Genomic DNA, 20,424 nt, shown 5'->3' with positions numbered 1-20,424 from the left:
CTCTGAAGGTGTGCTGTGGTATCTGGCACCAAGACGTTAGCAGCAGATCCTTTAAGTCCTGTAAGTTGTGAGGTGGCGCCTCCATGGATCGAATTTATTTTTCCTGCACACCCCACAGATGCTCGATTGGATTGAGATCTGGGGAATATGGAGGCCAAGTCAACACCTTGAACACTTTGTCATGTTCCTCAAACCATTCCGGAACAATTTTTGCAGTGTGGCAGGGCACATTATCCTGCTGAAAGAGGTCACATCCATTAGGGAATACCGTTGCCATGAAGGGGTTTACTTGGTCTGCAACAATGTTTAGGTAGGTGGTACGTGTCAAAGTAACATCCACATGGATGCCAGGACCCAAAATTTCCCAGCAGAACATTGCCCAGAGCATCACACTGCCTCCGCCGGCTTGCCTTCTTCCCATAGTGCATCCTGGTGCCATCTCTTCCCCAGGTAAGTGATGCACACATACCCGGCCCTCCACATGATGTAAAAGAAAACATGATTCATCAGACCAGGCCACCTTCTTCCATTGCTCCATGGTCCAGTCCTGATGCTCACATGCCCATTGTAGGTGCTTTCGGTGGTGGACAGGGGTCAGCATGAGCACTCAGACTGGTCTGCAGCTACACAGCCCCATACACAGCAAGTTCCGATGCACTGTGCATCCTGACAACTTTCTATCATAGCCAGCATTAACTTTTTCAGCAAACTGTGCTACAGTAGCGCTTCTGTGGGATCAGACAAGACAGGCTAGCCTTCGCTCCCCACGTGCATCAATGAGCCTGTTGCCGGTTCACTGGTTGTCGTTTCTTGGACCACTATTGGTAGGTACTAACCACTACATACCGGGAACACCCCACAAGACCTGCTCTTTTGGAGTTGCTCTGACCCAGTCATCTAGCCATCACAGTTTGGCCCTTGTCAAAGTGGCTCAGATCCTTACAACTGCCCATTTTTCCTGCTTCCAACACATCAACTGTGAGAACTGACTGTTCCACTTGCTTTTATTCACAGTCAGTGTTTTTAATGTTATATACTGTATACACCAATCAGCAATATGTATAGAATATATTCTAATATATATTCTGTTCACTGTGGCACTACAAAACACACTTTAAGACAGGACAGCTGCTAAAAAGCTCTGAGTGACAGCCACAGTATTAATAGATCTCCTTTGTGCATAATAAGGGTATCTACAGCTGTCTCAACTCTTGTTGACTTTGTTCCACAATTCTGAAGTGTATAGGGTATCAGCTACATCACGAGTGGCCACTTACAGCACAAGGACTTTGACATAAAGCAGATTTCCTCTTGTTGACTGATTCATCCTCAGTAACTGGTTTAACCTCATCAGGGTGGCTGTGGATCCAGAGCTTATCCCGGGAACACTGGGCACGTGGTTGGAATACACACGGGTGGGATGCCAGTCCATCCCTGGGCACCATGTACACATACATTCACACACCCAAATCCTGTCTGAGGGTAGCCAATCCATTTACAGCATATTTTTGGGACAAAACTAGAGAATCCTGAGGAAGCCCACATGAGCATAGTCAGTCAGGATGGAACTGTAGACCCTTACCAGCTATCAGAATAATGGCCAAATAAAATAAAATTGTTATAAAATATTAATAAAAATAAGCATTAAATCCTGTTTAATACACAATACAAAAAAGCAACACAATAAGCAAAAAAAGCTATTATATAAAAAAGGACATTATTTTATATTGCTGCTAAATTCTACAGTGTAATTTATTTAATTCTTGGGTTTTCAGGAAGTCATGCAATGCCTAATAAAGTGACTAAGAACTGACTGTACTTTTTCTCGTGTGTTTTGACACAACTCAAATGGGCACGTAGGGCATTGGCTAGGTCCAAAATCTATATCATACAATCTGTGCATTTGTGGTTAAAAAAAAAAAAGTATCAGTCCAGAAATGTTCTCTTCTATTACAAATTTATTTTGAGTAAGAAACATAAAAGTGACAACAAACAACATGGCACCAAAAGTGGCACTGTTCTGTTCAATCTTCATTTAGCACCTGTATGCTTTGATTATATCCATATATTCATTCATACAAAAATGATTATGCTTGTCAGTCTACAAACAAAAAAATGAGTAGAAATGTGAAATATGATTATAAAAACTGCCTGTTCTACCCAGCATAAGTACCATTTTTGGCATTAACTCTCCCTCTCCAAGTACCATTGTCTGTACCACAACTCTAATCTGCCAACATATGCAGCTGTGTTTGATGGTGAACGTTTCTGACCATGATTACTCTTCAGTCAACTTTAGTCCACAGTACCAGAGAAAATGACCTTCAAAAAATTGTTTATAATCCTATAAGTCAAACCCTGTTTCACATTAGTTTATCGTCATTTATTAATGCATTTTACACACTGCAAAGGTGTACTGTAAAGAACAGCCCTTCAGTACTAGATGCCATAATGTTAGAAAGCTTCCCCTTATGTTTAAACATTTCAGCTGTGGAAGCTCATGGTTGCAAGGATTTGAGAAAATACAACTTACTAACACCACTTCATAGCTGCCTTGTCAAAAACATCCAGAATCCTTTATGAACTTGATTTTTTATTTCTGTAAAATGCAAAAATACTAGTTAAATTGTCTGCTTGTTGACTTAGTTTTTCTGTGAAAAGAGTATCTAATGGAAAACATGATTTTCATAATCTGCATTATTTATACAAATGAAAACACACCTCTGCAGGTAGGTTATGCAGAAACACAAACAAATATTTAGAGATCAAAAGAACTAACGTTTGGGCAGGATGAGTTTTGCCAAGGCAAATATTTTCATAGGATATAAAGAGGCCTCAGAGATATTCCTATGTTATTCAGAGTATAGTGCTCCCTGCATAATTTGATAAATATTTGCAGGAAAAAAAGTCTCAGGAAATGTTTGGAAATGTTTAAAAACAAAAAACAAAAAAAACAGCACAGTTAGGGAGGCCAGACCCTGATGCATTTTGTTGGTGAGAATGAACTTACTTTAAAATGACTTGATGTGCTAAATCTGAGTTGTGCAAGACGTCCAGCTTTATACAGAAACCCTGTTCCTGCCGGCAAGGATAGATGCCAACTATATAGAGCTATCCTGCAGCAATACCAAGTGTTACATCTCAGTCGCTTACTGAATGAGGCTCACAGTTATTACATGATGAAGTCACATAGAGGTTTCATTCATTCACTCAATCACTCACTGGTTCACTCATCCATCCCACACACAGACACACATATCCTGTGTTAACTTTCCCTACATGACATCCACAAAGAACTCGCTGGGGTTTCCCATGGCCAGGTGGAAAGACTGCCTGGAGGCTGTGAGCTCAGGTGGGACAGAGCCCAGGTCACGTGTGGGTGGAGCTCCAGGAGGTCCTCCAGGATTACTGGGTGGAGGCAGGCCTGGGTGTAGAGGCGTTCCAGCTGTCTGCGGATGAGGAGCTCCCAATGCTGGGTGTGGATGTGGGTGCTGTGGTACCATCATTACCATCATGGGGTTGTATGGAATGGGAATGCCAGGTGGGTATGGAGCGAGGTGAGGGGGCGGTGCCCGGTGATGCGAGCGCTGACTAGCATGACTGTGCTCACTTGGCGTGGCTGAGCCATGGTCCCTCCTTAGGCTACTACGCACCGAGTATTCAGATTCGCTGCCGCTGCCAGAGCGTGAGTCACCCCCGTTGGGAGATTTGTCGTCACGTGTGCTGCCAGCCACAGTGCTGCCACTCTTACTACCCCTCCTCCTCTCACCCTCACTCCGATTGGAGCCACTGCTCCGACTCCCTGGAGACACGGAGCAAGAAGAAACCATAAGTCATTAAAATGCATACATCCAAACTTGTCAGTCACGCAGCAGAGGGCTTCAAAAAGTACAAACTCTTCCTTTAAATATGCCATATATCCAAATGCTGCAGTACACTCAAACATCTGTGAAGTGATAAATACTTTTGTATAACTCCAATTCAAAGAGGGTCACAGTACTATTTATCTCATTTTCCCTCTTATAAAACAGCTGGCCAAATCAGCTCTTGATTGGCTGAAGCCAGTGCATTAGAATGACTGCCTATACACATGAGCAGACAACATTTCACCGTTTATTCCTATTGTGCGATTTTTAAGCCTCTGGTTTAAATGGGAGGTTTCATCTTGCGAAAACTGGAGCCAGAGACTCGCAGTGGATAATGACTGTTTGCACAGTGAGTCCACCTCTTGCCCACCCTCCCCACCCCCGTATTTGTGATGGACACAGAACTTGTTCATGACAGGAGTGCACACACTGACATACCTGTAGGGCAACTTTAGACGGCACATTGACTAACTCAAAGTGGCAATTACAGCGTTATTAATTAATATGTAAATGCTACATTTTAGCTGTATCAACATCCTAGTGAAAATGATTTTACTATTCTCAAGAGAAAGAGCTTTGGGTCATGGCTGCCATTTGCTACCTAGTTGAATACATCCATCAGTTTAAGCATTTTAAATCATTTTTGCAGTGAGTTACCCTGAATGGAGAAGTGCACTCTTTTATGCGCCGCTCATTCCACCAGTGGACTTCATTTAAAAGGAATGACTGACAAACCTTAACAAGCTACTTCATGTGTTAGTTAAGGTCATATAGTCAATAAATCATTACGAAATTTTTAATTATTAATTATGAAATAAATAAATTATTATTATAGTGTTAGACATCAAAAATGAGAAACATATTGGAAAAACTGCAATTAACTCCCCACTGAGAGTCTGTTACAACAGTTTACATCAAAACAAGACATGGCTTTGCTACAGAACTGTCACGAGCTTTAGGTGCATGTTGGAAAGTGCATGCTCGTTCATAAGACTCAACTGTCGTGTCCAAAACACCTCAATCACATGCTTTTATCAACAAATAACTCCTGCAAAACACATTTACGGTAAGGAGCAATACTGAGCGTCAACTGAACTTGTAAAAATGACAGAACACCATTTCCTAAAATAATGGGAGATGTAAATGTAAGTTCAGTTCCTTTCCCATTCCCTAACTTGGGAATGGGTGGGGTTAAAAATTGCACTGCAGCCATCCACTAGAGGGCCTTATAGATATTTTGGCTTCACTTCCAAATCCCTGTTACAGCGTCCTCTCATATATACAGTTACAGATTAAAAAAATACAGATTCAGAGAAGAAGTGGTTTCTCACCCTCGCTGTGCTGGCTACCCGTGCTGCCAGGGGCGTAACTGTAGCTGGAGAGCTCGTGGTATGGAGGTGGCTGGCTTGAGTATGGGTGTGGGTACTGGTATGGGAAAGAGTGGAGCAGGGGCCACGGTGTTGCCCCTGGTAATGGGAGAGGGGCCAGTGTGTCTTGGTCTGAAGCTCCACTGGAACCATCATTATCATTGAGGGACAGGTTGGCCATGTCTGAAATTTAAGAACAGAGCAGGAGTGAGAAAGAGAAATGATAATCTGTAAGAATTCCACTTATATGTACAGTGTTAGTTACATTTCTCTCCCTCACTGAGTTTTATAATCAACATTAATACAAGTGTGATCACAGATTTAATATAACAGTGCTGTATTTCACAATAAACATACTATTTACAATTTTGATTTAGGAAACCAAATTGTAGCACTCACAGTTCTCACAGTCGCTGAAGTCTCCAAAGATGTAGTAGCACTGCTCTGAAAAAGTGATCTTATTGACAGTATGTCTAATGAAACCAGCCTTCAGGAGGTTACTGGCATATTTACGAGCCTCTCTGCGGTCCTGAAAGCCCTCTATGTGGTGGTAGAGCCACTCCACCACGTCGGAGCCTGCACATACCATATCATTATTGTCTATTAAGCCTGTTAGACTGACCTTGCTTATCTAATCAAAAATAGTAGTAATCTAATCCAATATATACTGTTAGTAATCTCTATTTTTATTTATATGTAAACCAATAATGTATTTGTTTTCTAATATAGAAAACAGTAATTAGCTAGGAATTCATCTTATTCAAAACCTATTCCTTACCCAGGAAGGCATTAGGGATAGTGATCTTTAGCCACATTCTGTCTCTCACTTCTAGACCTGACTCAGGAGAGGCCATAGCCTTTGCCACAGATGCCATATCAGAGTGAAGAGACAGGTTAAACTCATCAAAGCCTGCAGATAAATAACATGAGACACAGATATGTGAAAGCCATTACCATTGAAAAAAAAAAAAGAGGGACTTGGACATACACTGAGAATAACTTAGGATAAAAAGTAGTTTTGAATATCAGAATGAGAAAGAACTAATAAACTTTGACAAGATAACCAACAGGAAAAGAGTTTAGATACAGCATATACATACGTTCAGTCTCAGTGACAGATGAGCTGGATGTGATTGTACTGCCTGGGTAAGGTGGGTACGCTCCTGTCATGGCTACTGAATGAGTGATCCAGGCTGCAGGGTCTATAGGTCGAATAGGCTCATCTGGCAAAAACAGGTTAACAAGAAACCTCTCACTTCATGCATTATTTCTTCTTTCTTTACGTACTTCCTGTCAGGCTGATGCGCTAAGTTACAAATTCAATCAGCATGCAATATAAGGTAATCTGACCCTCATAAAATCACTTAATAGAATACAATGCAATTTTCAATTGAATTTGAAGTGACTCACTACGTGGAAGTGTAAAGTAGCCTTGAGGTGAAGGGTCCCAGCATTTAGCCACTGTCAGAGTGATGGGTCTGAAATACATTTAGGAACATGTAAGCCATGTAACACTACACATATTCATTTGTCTTCACACACTCACAAAAAGTAGATGCCTCACCCTGGTTTGTGCACAATCTCCCGTAGTACCCTGACTGCATCATCATTGCTCATGTTCTCAAAATTAATATCATTCACCTGTGAAGAAAGAGTAAATTTTACATTATAATATCATATAATAACATTACACCACTTTCTATGCAAAGTTGACCAACTATAACACATTCAGTACACTCAATTAGATACCCAGTCACATTAAATAAGCCATTTACATTCAGACCCACTGTTCATCTATAGCCATATTTTACAGGGCTGTAAATCCTGTTTCTAATACACTCACAGAGCACTTTATTAGGAACACTATACTAAGACTGGGTAGGGCCTCCCTTTGCTCTCAAAACAGACGCAATTCTTCATGGCATGGATTCCACAAGATGTTGGAAACATTCCTTTGAGATTCTGGTCCATGTTGACATGATTGCATCACACAATTCTTGCAGATTTTTCAGGTGCACTTTCATGATCCAGTGACTAGGAAGGCCACTGAAGAACACTGAACTCATTGTCATGTTCATGAAACCAGTTTGAGACGACTTCTGCTTTGGGACATGGTGCATTATCAAGCTGGAAGTAGCCATTAGAAGACAGGTAAATGGTGGCCATGAAGGGATGCGCATGGTCAGCAACAATACTCAAATAGGCTGTGGCATTGGTGTTAACGGGCCCATAAGCCTAAACTATACTTTTATGCATTGCACTGCTGCCACACAATTTGCTGATTAGATCATTGCATGAATGTGCTGGTGTATAGGTGTTCCTAATAAAGTGCTCAGTGAGTGTACAACAGGGCCGTATTTTGACATCACATCCACCAATCTGAAACCCCTCCCTTTTCTTTGTGGGTATAACTGAAATTCAAACCACACACTATAACACAATCCCATGATCTTTTGAGACAACGAACTAATGAGGGATTAATTAACAGATGGTAATTTTGGGCAATTCACACTTTTAGTCACACCTACACCTGTTTTTCCAATAATCCCTGCCCCACCTTCCCTTTCTTGCCCACACACACTCTCACACGCTTTCTGTCTCACCTGAAGCAGCATGTCCCCAGGCTCGATTCGCCCATCAGCAGCCACTGCTCCTCCCTTCATTATGGAGCCAATATAGATGCCTCCATCACCTCGCTCATTACTCTGTCCCACAATACTGATGCCCAGGAAATTATACTTCTCTGTTAAACACATACACAGACATGCAAATAAACACACAGCAGTTGGCTAAACAGCAAACACGTTTAAGGGAAATCAGCAGTCAGATCTTTAATATGCACCAGGACAATAAGTAAGGAATAAATTCAACAGGGTGTGCTGTTATAGGAAAATAATCAATGGCAAGGTGGTATGATGCAGCCTGAGGCAAAGCGCCTTAATATAAACCTATCGTTTCAGGTACAGAAATAGAGTTGCTCTTACAGAAATGTAATCAACACTTTCTGACCAATCAGATGAGAATTCAACAGTGCTGTGGTATAAGTAAACCTAAAATAATACGGTGATAAAACTCAAAACATTTGTGCCAAGAGGAAAGCTCATGAGTGGGAATGCACTGAAACATACTAACCCATGTTGAGAGTGACTGTGATGATATTCAGAGACATAGTTGAATCTGTCACACTACTGAAAGATGATGCCTGCAAGGAAGTAATAAAAATAATTTTTAAAAAAAGCAGAAAAGCAAAAACTCAGATCCATGTGTCTGATGATAAATGTGCAGTACCCTCTCCAGCCTTGGAGGACGCTGTTTCCTGCGTCTGCGGTGGCGCTTTAGCAGTCTAGAGGCAGTGCTCTGTTCTGTTGAACTACTAAACCTGCACACAACATTAACCTCAGAATCAGGCACACAGACAACAGAAATCAGAAACACCACAGCATTTAAAAATTATACAGTTCCCTGATTCATTAGGGTCAGTCTTTAGGAAAAATAAGAGGGCATGCTTCAGTGTTTCCTTTCTTTTTTTTTTTTTTTTTTTTTCCTCTGCTTCTAACCTGCTCATGGTGTCGTCATCATCTGAATCACAGAAGCTGGTGGTTTCCAGTTCACTGCTCATCACTGTGGTGGCACTTTCATAACCTGCCAAGTGCCTCTCCATACGTGACTGACCATTCATACGTGACCCTAAAGTAAAAATTAAAAAAAAGAGGCAGGGGAAAAAAAAAGAATGAGCCATATATAACACTGAGATAGATGTTTGTTACTCATATTCAGATCAACAGTTTGTATCTGACAAGACACGGGTCATATCTCACCGTGCTCCATGCTCTCTCTGTGGCGAGGCCTCTCTCTCCTGAAGGACACGACAGACTCAGTCTCTGTCTGTTCATCCAGCGTCTCCACACTGCCTGCAGCGTTCGGACTGCAACACCAAGTAAACACACACATGCATTCATTTCATGCCATGGAGCTTGCAACTTTAAATAACATGTATAAACTGTACAATGATCAAAGATGGTCCTAAGGCTGCAAATTATTAGCAAAACATGGCAACACTGTTGTTAGTGTGTGAAGTATTTGCTGTGCAGATCCAAGTTGTTAAGATTATGGAATCAGTGGGGAAACCTGGTGATTAAAAGGAACAGTCTGGTTAAAAAAATTAATAATAATTTTCCATATTTTTAAATTACCCCAAATGTAGATGATCACTCAAGACCCATGTTTTGAGTTTGACATTTGCTTCTTTATGTTTGTACTGGAAGTTTGAGGCCAATGTAGCTGAAAAGTCTGTCCCACCCAAAACCTTTTCCATAACTATATGCCTTAAACAACATCCAGTTATTTAGTAGTCACAGACACTAGCAAATGCGGTTTAGGGGACAATATAACGTACTGCAATCTAGAAAAATACAGAAAGCTTCACCTTGTCATTAAATGCTATAATGTGTAGCCATCTTGAATAACTGCAATTTTGTATAATCAAAGTTCCTGAATGCAAATTTACACAGCAAAGCTGGAAGTTTTGCGAATGAATTTAAAACAAGAAATACAGTAAATCTTCCAAATTTTTTATTAAATGTTTTTTAGACAAATTTGCATAGCTTAACAGTATATTTTAAAGTAAATGAGAAGAAAACTAAAGAAGAAAACAGTAGACACCAATTAGATTTTCGATGAACTATTTCTTTATACCAGTTGGCATGATTAGATTGGTTATGATTCGGCTAATCTGCTGCTGTCATGTCCTTGAGCAAGGCACAACCCAAGCCATACTTAGTATGCTCATTGTGAAGCTCGCTATTAAAAACAGAAATACATATGTAATACATACATCACCACACATCTATACTTAAGATCTAAGTATTTATAAATATTTGTTCCAACTTCGGCAAAGAAGCAAGTTGTGCCAGCAAGTTGTGTGGGCAAAGTCCGATACAGTGGTGCATAGCTGGAATAAAGACGTGTAAATATTGTACCTTCATTGCAACAATTTTAAATAACACTGTTGACTGAGATCATGATGCTGTGCCAGGTACAAATCCCTGGGTCAACACTATTAAAGCAAAAGAGTCTAAAAGAGGTGGAGAAGATGCCTACTGGAATGAGGGGGGTCTTGAGTCTCCGATGCCCCCGGTCCTCTCAGCTGGAGGAGGCGGAAGGGGGGGAGGAGGCGGTGACGGTTGAGCTCGGACCTCCACTGGAGGCGGCGCAGGTTCTGCTGCAGGAACATCTGAAGACACAAGCTGAAAATAAAAAGATAATTAAGACAAACTTCATATACTACATATACAGCAAATTTCCAGAAATTATTTAATTAAAACAAATTTAAGCTGTATTATACCATAAATTTATTTATTTATGAACTTAAGCTAGTTTAATAATCAAATACTAGCATATTTTTAAAAATACTGGGGGTTGGTCTTAGGCATGAGTCGAGGATTGTATTGTCAGCTCATCTAGGTAGCGGGGCAGCTTATTTCATGTCAAAAAACATATTTGTGCTTGTTTATTAGATGGAAACACTGTCATCTACTCCACACTAGAGAGATCGGTGAAAATGTATCATTTTACAGTCCAGGAAGAGGTGGGAGGTTGGCCGGTAGGCTAGACGAGAGGTTTTAAATCATACCATAGCAGTGAAAACATACAAAGGAAACTGTTTTCCTGGAAAGCAGTATACTTCGGCATTGAGTGCCAAGCAGACACCTTCAAATGCATTTACCATCAACCAAAGCTCAGCGATAAACAAGCAACATGAAGAAAGTAATGGAGGTATAATCTGTAATTACTGAGCAGGTCAAGCGTTCCAGTTCATACCGGCTGGGACATCATTCACACACTGGAGCCTGAGGCTCAGTTTAGGTGCTTTCTCACTAGGAGTATGTAAATGTATCTGATAAATTGTACTACATACAATTAAATAACGTTTCTTAACCCTGTGAAATAAGGTTAGTGTGAGTGAAGCCACTTTCCACACGTCTGGTTTCAAAAGAGCATTTATTAAAGTGGAGCCAGTTATAATGCTTCAGTGAGCCTTTAATTCCCCAAGTACAGCACTCAATCGGCTCACATTTAAACACACGCAGAGTGAAAACAAAGACGTGAGAGAAACAACACAGCCTGTGTTATAGAATAGCTAAAGACTTTCTGCCATTAAGTTTTGTCAAAGGCACAAACACAGCAGGATTTTTTAAAGTCATGATCAGCTCCTGGGAATTAATAGTCTGTTGAGTATTTGAGATGACCAAAACATCACACACCTTTAAATAGTTTTTAATGGAAAATAAATAAAATAACATGCCTTTCTGTCTGTAACTTTCTCTCACCAGTGATTAGTTCAGGTCAACCAGCGGCCAGTGGCATTTGAATACGGGGGTGTGATGACAGGATAAATGGCAAACACAAAATATTTTCTACATTTATTTAGTTTCACTTCATGAGCAGTGTTTTCTAGCCACAAAACCTTTAAAGTGGGGTGGGTGTACTTTTGAAATCACAGTCATGTTTTAAAAATGTACTGACAGATTCAACAACTGCCCTTAGACTTTCAGTGTTAGTTGTTTCAAGTAATTATGTTTTCGTTTGTTTGTTTTTTCTTCCCCCAAGTACAGAATGTGCACAAGTGTTTTGTCTCCATGCTACCCTGGGCAAACCTCGTCCAGAAATCATACATCAGTCCTAAACAGAAATGAGCGCTGTGTCTTACCCAATAATCCAATCAACTAAAGTAATGAGTATAACAAAAAACATTTAAAAAAGACATAACAATTTTTCTTTCTCTTGGTCACACAGAATTGTGTACTCTTGGCATGAGGCATATGAACTATATGTAATGAATGAAATGAAAATATCTTCTTGTGATCAAGAGTTCATATACAGTGTGTGGTACACTGGGTACATGGAAAGATATTTGATTTGACCCTCTAACCAAAGCCCAAGTGTACACGCTTTTTGAAAAGTGAGAAAAAGCACAGACAGGGCTGTAGGTCACAAATATCCAGTGTCTTTGAATCTCCAAAAAAAATAAATAAATAAAATAAATCAGCCTTTCAATAGCTGTCAACATACAAGAAATGACTTAGTTTTGCCTGAGGCTGTTTAAAACTGCTTAGCTTTACTAACTACACTAGCTAATAAAATGATGAAAACATTAATATTTACCTAAATGTTAATCAACCCACCTACTCTTTTCAAATGATTTGGATCAAAAGCATTAAGGAAATCAGTTTAAAGAGTTGAGAGATGAGAGGCTGAGGACCTTTACAGAGGCGAAAAAAGCCACATGCACACACCAACTCTTTTAATAGGGTTAATGGATTCTGGGCTATTGTGCACTCTCTCTCCAATGAACATGAAATATCCTGATGCTGGTATAGCGTTTCTGTCTCACTGGGTTTAGTTTCATCCAAGCCTTTTGGTTTGAGAACACGCTTTTCATTGGAAGCTTCTAGTGCAGGCTGGGTTTCAGTCTCCGTGTGAAAGGCCGAGACAGACACTTAGAGCTCTTTAAGGTTAGACTAAGATGCTAAACAACTGTGGGTGAAATGGTGGATCTATCAGAACACTGCAGTGTTTCACTTAAATGATTCAGATTTACTATGGATTTCAGGTAAAGTCTTCAAACTCAACTCATTTCCTATGAAATGCTCAGGAAAAACTAGTTCTGCTACAAAGTGAAATTTTCCAGCTTTTATCTTATGACTTATGATGCACATCAGTACGGTAAACTCTCTATTTACAGCAAATGAAGGAAGGGTTTAATGGAAAAACCCAAATTCAACAGAAACAAGAATACCATGGAAATGCAGGAAAGATGATACAGCAGAGTCAAGTACATACCCAGGAAACCACTCTTCCATTAAAGCAGGGCAGCTTAGCGTTGTCATCAGAAATCTCTTCCTTGACCACTCTGGAAAGAGAAGTACAGTGACTAATAAGTAAAGGACTGATCATAATGACTATTATGATAATGAGTTAGTCAGGTGGATTACTGCTTAATAAAGATCACTAATCACATTAAAGTTCAGAATACTGGCCATTACCCGACGCTGATCCATTACCCTCATCCTCATAGCAACAGCTAGCATTCTGCAAGCTTCTGCTGATCCATAATTGTGACATTTTTAAGAAAATTTCTATCCCTTGTTTGCATGCATGATCTTGTCGAGTCAGTCAATATGAACATTCAGAACATGCAATACCTTAGCAAAACAAATCAAACTGCCCCTCTGTTTCAGGTCAACAACCGCCTTGATACCGATTACTCAGTATCAGCCTGGTGAACCCACATGGCTTAATGTTTTTTTTTAACGCAAATTTCCTGTCAGTCACAGTGACGCTAGATATCCTGGACACCTGTGAGCTCGTTTATGCAGAAGAGGGCAGACAGCATTTTACGCTGGTCTACAATGCCCAGCATGAATGGCATTTCAAGAAGATGCAGTTGGCTGGCTTCATGTGTCTCAGAGGAAGCACGTTAGCCTTCACCCTCCGCTGATGGTAGCTGTCGTATGATAGGTCAGGCCAGTGGGTGGGAACTGGCAGGTAATTGGGGAGAAGATGGGGGGATTCAACACATATCTTCAGCAATAAGCCTTTTTTTTTTGTCATTTCGCACATAACTTTGTTCATGCCATAAACACTGTAATTTCCATCCATCCATGTTCTGTACCGATTATCCTACAAAGGGTCACGGGGGAGCCTGGAGCCCATCGCAGAGGACTCGGGGAGGGACACCCTGGACAGGGTGCCAACCCATCACAGGGCACAATCACGCACACACTCAAACACACACTCCAATTTAGTGTTTGGACTGGGGAGGAAACCGGAGTACCCGGAGGAAACATCCAAAGCACAGGGAGAACATGCAAATTCCACACACACAGGCAAACATGCTAACCATTAAGCTGCCGTGCCCCCCCATAAATACTGTCATTTATAAAACGTTTCTAGCATACAACCTTTATACCAAGACAAGTAGTAGCTCTTAGTCTGCATACACTATGTTTCTTTGTTGTTCCAACAACACACACAGTAATCCTGGAAAAGAACACTCCCATCAGTGTAGAAACGCCTCATCATAGGATAAAGGTGATTAGTCAGAGGAGCTTTGTATTAATGTGCAGTGTTTCTTTCTGCTAAGGAATAGGTTCTCAACCACGCTACAAGAATTTGGGGTTTTTAAAATGGGGTCACTGAGAACCCTTGCTCTAAGGGGAAAGGTGGATCCAAATCATGTCAGTACAATGCCCCTGCACGACATAACAGAGTTAATGGTTTTCTCTCTAATTTGTCATCTGTCTGTAGAACATCTAATGAACCTTTGCTAAAAATGACCACCACCACAGAGAACCCTCAGAAATTTACTGTGCCTGTGTTTACATGTGCAAGAAATGTCAAGGTCAGTATGCATCAGTAATCGGATTGCTTTACAAATTCTTGATCATACTTGAGCAGTAGCACATAGTAAACCTCCCAATCATTACCTGTGCATCACGAAAAGGGATAACATGAAATATGAAATATGTGAAATATGATATGCAATAGGCAAACTTCATTAATGCAGAAAAGAAATGCTTCAAATTAATAGATTCAGAATGTTAATATTCAGTGTTATTTTGACAACTGAACATCCATGCTTATTCTTTTTTTCTCCATTTTCTCACCAATTTGGTCATTTTGCCAATTCCCACCCACCAGCCAGCTCTCCGCTATCCCACACCAGCTACCAAATAGGGAGGATATGGGCAAGCATGTGCTCCCTCAAAGACCCTTGAAGCCAGCCGCTACATCTTATCAAACTGCTGCTCATGCAACGTCACAGGGCAACGTGGCACTCTTGGAAGAAAGTGCCAGCTGCCCTCTTCAGCATACACAAGCTCACTGGTTACATGACTGATTGGTTAGTGTCACTGTGATTGACAGGTGGAGAAAAGTAATGCCATACCACACACCCAGACAGCATGGCTAAATTTTCTCCCGAGACTGCTAGTCATGGACGCCTGTGACATAATCAGGATTCAACCTCGTAATCTCCCAACGATAGGGCGACCACTATCCATGCTTAATCAAAAGGTTTCTCTGAACTTTTCCAAACCTGCATAAGAGTCCTGTAATACATGCAATATGTGCACATTTTTCCCCACATCCCATCCAGGAAATGTTCCTGCCTTGCGCCCACTGCAGCCCTGACCAGGATGAAGCGGTTACTGAAGATAAATATATGAATAAATGCACATGTGCAAATGCAGAAAATCAAAACATAAATTATTTATGTTAAATTGTTCACCATAAATTGTTAAACATAACAGTTTATACATAAAACCTGACGGACACCCAGTAAATGGACTGAAAACAGCTTTAAACCTACATAAGATTAGTGTAGCATGTTGTTTAAATGAACACTTAAATAATCTGGTAACTTTCCAAATCAGATAATAATCAGATCATTGATGTGCACATGCACTCGGTGCTTCTAGTACAAGATGTTTTTTTTTTTTGTTAAGAGATTTAGAACACAAAGATCTATCTAAACTAATGCACACAAAATTAATGTACATACTCTTATATACTTCACTTATATGCATGTGTGTTATCATCTGTGATATGTTTATATTTAGACTAAAAATTTATTTTTTGCTGTCGAGCGGAGAATTGTTGATTTGTCTAACTTGAAGGAGTCAATGCATTGTGCCAATGTGTTTATTTTAGTCTGGCTACACTAAAAACATCCAATAGGACATTAAGTTTCTCAATCACTAACACTGAGTTATGGATCATGTTGATGATAAAAAATAAAACCACACTGTGGGCTTTTATTCAGTAGGAGCATCAGTGTGTGAAAGCATGTGTACTGAATCCAGACATTACCGCAGTGACGTTGTGTTCAGCCTGTTGCTAATAAAATTACACCCACACACAAACAAGGATGTTTTCATCATGTACACATGAGGGCAGATTAACACGTGTGATTGCGGTATTTAGCATGTTATTGCGTAATGGCTTTAAAATCAAAATCAAACAAGTGTTACTAACAAGTTAAAAATGAACCTTTTTGGTTTGAAAAGGAGATAAGGCTGTAGACCGAGGCTGATGCCACATTCCTCCTAGTGCAATGCAGCCTAATTGAATCGGCAACAGTCTATTTCACGTAGCACATTAGAATTCTTCGAACCAACAATGCTGTGATTGACCATTGTTCTCCTTTAAAAAAAAAATAAAACACGCTAATGAGCCTTATCTGGTATTGTCGAACATGCCCTAAAACCTTGGACATACTGAAACACTTGAGGAGGGAAAAAAAATAATAAAAATCTCTTAATATATTACTCTGACATTGTTATTCTCAGACAGGATGGAATTCGTTTCCTCAGCAAAGGAAAGAAACTTTCATACAAAATGACATTCAATTTATCCCCTGATCTTAGTGGCAAAAAGTTCAGATCACTCATACTCACAGAGCTCAATGCACTCCAGTGTACTGTGTAAATCTAGGATACGAGATACGGTGGTGCAAAAATAGACTGAAGCACAAGAGAATGTGGGAACAGAGATATGCATCGAAGAGAGAGGGAGAGGAATGATCCTGCTCAAATCCAAGGCTACAGTGCTGCGGAAAATACATTAAGAACGAGACAAGATGAAAGTGGCAACCATCGGCAACCATCCCCCATCCTTTCGGCACACTCTCTCCCTCTCTCATGCTCTCTCGCTCTGCCCTTCTCTGTCTCGCTCTTCGTGTTGATTCTGCCCAGACACCCAGCAAATGGCCTCTCTCCAACTCCACTACACCCCCGACACCACACACACCCCACTCCAACCCTTCTCTACCACACACAGGCAGGCTGACAGCTGGCTCTGCACAGAGCAAATCAAAACAGCAGCATCAGAGAGAACCTACTTCCCTACGTTCCCCTCCACCACCATATCACCTTACAGCCCATCTATGCATTTCTGCACTTCAACAATAACACACGTCACATACACACACATGCGCTCGCGCACACACACACACCAGGCCCACGCTACTCGACACCACAGAGCAACCAGAAAACAACTACAAGGAAATACAAAACTATGCTTGCAATTTAAATGCTCTAATCACTACTTCTTTACCTTCATTTAACTGGTCTCCTTACTAAAGGCTCGTTATAAATACTACTAATCTGCGTCCCAAATGGTACACTTCCAGTCTTCCATGTAGGTTGCAGTGTGTCCCGAGTTTCATCCTGGGGTTCAAAGGATGCTCACGGGTATCCTTAATGTACCTGATGGAAAGTTCCTTACTAGTGCAGACACAGCAGACTGACATATCTCTTACTGAAAACCACTGGCAACATTGGCAAAGACTGATTATACCAGATGGAGTTGCAGGAATGGATCGTGGATGCTACATCAAAACGGACTACATAGAAAAGATATTTAAAAGTGTTATTAGTATCATTAAGCAGCTTTAATGTTTTATCTGATGTGGAGCAAAAAAAATGACTTTAAACTGAGCAAAACTGATCATATTTACAGTCTACGTCATCTGAGGTGGAGCTGCATAGTCTAAAGTAGTCTAAAAGTAGCTCTGCCACACTACATGTATTGGTGATGATCTACCACACTGTCTGTTTTAGGTAAAAGGACTGATGAAATGACCGTGAACTTCAATCATCTCTGGATGGACAATAAAAGATGAACTGGTCATCGCAATGCATCGCAAAAAACACTGAGTGAGTAGTGACCTCAAATTCCCAAATGTATTTTTCAGGATTGTGGATTTCATATGCATCATAAGTGTGTTCTTTCTGGATGTCAACGAAGTGGTGCGATTTGGGGCAAGCGTCCTAAATCTCTGATACTGATAACTACTATGTAGACTATTCTGCTTCATTAATATACAGTTTTAATGTACTTTTTCAGTATTGTTTGTCTCTGTTTACTTGCTAAGGAGCTGCAGATGGAAATCTGCTGCAAAGCACCTTTTCTTATTTGACATTAATGTTTTTTTTTTTTTTTGTACATGGCCCCAGACAAATAAACATACTTACTAAACTATGTACAAATGGACTAAATTTGACTAAAGATCTGACTCTTAGAGAACACTTTTCTTCACTACAGAAGGTTTTGTCTAGTTAGTTCACATGGATTATCCACCAGACTAGACAAGAGTTTACTTCTGGACCTTGTGATACACATTTCTGACAGGTCTGCTGCATGAGCTTCATCAGGCCACATTCAGGATAAAGAGAGGAAGAAAAGAGCCCAGACTTTTGGCATTCACTCTTAAAAGTAAGGAAAGGAGGATTCGCAATATGACACACATGAGAGGAATTGAAATTAGGACTCAGACTTGCCAAAAAGTTTTTCCCCCCTTACAGATGTAGTCTACAAACCTAATGTGCTCTGGTCAGATCATGAGTGTGTGTTTTCTTTCTCCAGGCTGCACCTCACTTGTCCTTTACACACATATTGTATCATTTATGTTGTATAGGTTACTAGGGTCCGTCTGCCATTTAAACCAAACAAACAGGACAAATAAACTACATCTATCTAATTAGATTGTGTTTTGATCAAGCCTACATCTTTCTAAATGGATTTCAGATGTATAATTAGTTTGAATCAGACCCATAATTCAGATGCACTTTTTTTTTTTTTTTTGGTCAAAAGAGGAGTTGGAGAAGTTTTCTGCACTGATTCTTTGCTACCTTGAAACAATGCACTATAAAAGCTCGGTCTCCTCGATGCCTGTGAAACTGTCAGTGTTTCCTGTAAAACAAAACCCGACATGGTTCTCTATCAAACTAACAATTTACCGCATATTGTTATAGTAAAGGACAGTGAGAACAGTAGACTTTTTTCTGGTGACTTTGTAGAGCTAGGCTTGGCGAGCTCGTGTCCATCCTCCGCACGGTAACACACACACACACACACACACACACACACACACACACACACACTGAGGCCCCCCCTCACTCACCCGAAGTCCTGGTCCATAGACTTGAAGAAGAATTTGTAGTTTGGTTTGTTCAACACTTGTTTGAAATCCAATAAAGTGATTTTCTCCGCCGCTATGGGAATCTTCACCAAATACGGCGTCTCCTCTTCGTCGATGTGATAAATTATTTTGGTTTCTGCCATTTCTCCAACCACTTTTTCCCCCCTCTTGTTCCTCAGAAGTATGGCAGAGGGAGCTAACCGGCTAACGCTAGCTAGCTAACAAGAGGTGGAAGAGGAGGAGGAGGAGGAGGGGGCGACCCGAGTCGCAGTCTGCCGAGCAACACTTCTTCAGCCAAAGCTTTAACAAGGAAAAAAAACACGAAGCTGAAATCCTAAATCCCTACCTCTGTCGTTTGTTTACACTCGAACACGCATCCCGGTGTTGCTGGTTAACTCTACGGATGTCTGTTTAAAAAGAGAATAAGAAGAGACGCCTACTTTTGCTCGGGCAGCGCAGGCCAGCTCCCCACCGCAACAACTTTTCTCCAACAACAGCAGTGGAGGGGGAACTGGCGCTTCCCCGCTGCTCCTCCGCGGCGCAGGCCAACGCGGCGCGTGACGTAACGCAGCTCCAAATGCACGCGCGCTCCCGACCGGCTCCTGCTTCCCAACCTAGACATTCCCAATCTCCCAATGTCGCAGCATGCTGAAGTGTATCACTAATAAATACAGAAATAGTAAACAAAAAAAAATGCGGCATAATCCACGTCCTGACAGTATCACCCTTTTCATTTGAAATCCTTTTAGCTAGTTGATATTTCAAGCATCATGAATAACATTGCAACAGTTCCCTTACACACATTTTACACGCAATCATACACTATATGGCCAAAAGTTTGTGGACACCTTACCCTCATACACCCATGTGTGTTGGAAGTTCGAACCACATAACTGTATAGGATGTCTGTATACTGTAGCATTGCAATTTCCCTTCACTGCAACTAAGAGGACCAAACCTGGTCCAGCATGACAGTGTCCCTGTGCACAAAGCGATGTCCATGAAGACATGGTTTACCAAGATTGGAGTTGAAGAACTCGAGTGTCCTGAACAGAGCTCTGACCTCAACCCCACTGATTAACATTTGAGATGAACTGGAGCGCTGACTGTGTACCAGACCTCCTCACCTGACATCAGTGCCTGACCTCACTAATGCTCTTGTAGCTGAATGAGCACAAATCCCCACAGCCATGCTCCAAAATCTAGT

General features: G+C 40.9%; 1 protein-coding gene across 1 annotated transcript; it reads right to left on the bottom strand.

Moving 5' to 3' along the window:
* Positions 1 to 1,938: 1,938 nt before the first annotated feature.
* On the bottom strand, positions 1,939 to 19,794 carry dvl2 (dishevelled segment polarity protein 2). The gene is made up of 15 exons (XM_026937145.3): positions 19,200 to 19,794; positions 13,076 to 13,145; positions 10,334 to 10,479; positions 9,052 to 9,158; positions 8,791 to 8,920; positions 8,522 to 8,612; positions 8,366 to 8,435; positions 7,837 to 7,976; positions 6,798 to 6,874; positions 6,644 to 6,711; positions 6,334 to 6,456; positions 6,012 to 6,143; positions 5,633 to 5,809; positions 5,198 to 5,416; positions 1,939 to 3,802 (listed from the first exon to the last, which is right to left on the bottom strand). Exons 1-15 carry the CDS (start codon positions 19,358 to 19,360, stop codon positions 3,276 to 3,278), a joined length of 2,238 nt encoding a protein of 745 aa, XP_026792946.1. The 5' UTR covers positions 19,361 to 19,794; the 3' UTR covers positions 1,939 to 3,275.
* Between the last annotated feature and the right edge of the window lie 630 nt (positions 19,795 to 20,424).

The sequence above is a fragment of the Pangasianodon hypophthalmus genome, chromosome 4 (assembly GCF_027358585.1).
Source record: "Pangasianodon hypophthalmus isolate fPanHyp1 chromosome 4, fPanHyp1.pri, whole genome shotgun sequence".
NCBI lineage: Eukaryota > Metazoa > Chordata > Actinopteri > Siluriformes > Pangasiidae > Pangasianodon > Pangasianodon hypophthalmus.
Note: the sequence above shows the minus strand (reverse complement) of the source record. Positions and strands in the feature narration are given on the sequence as shown.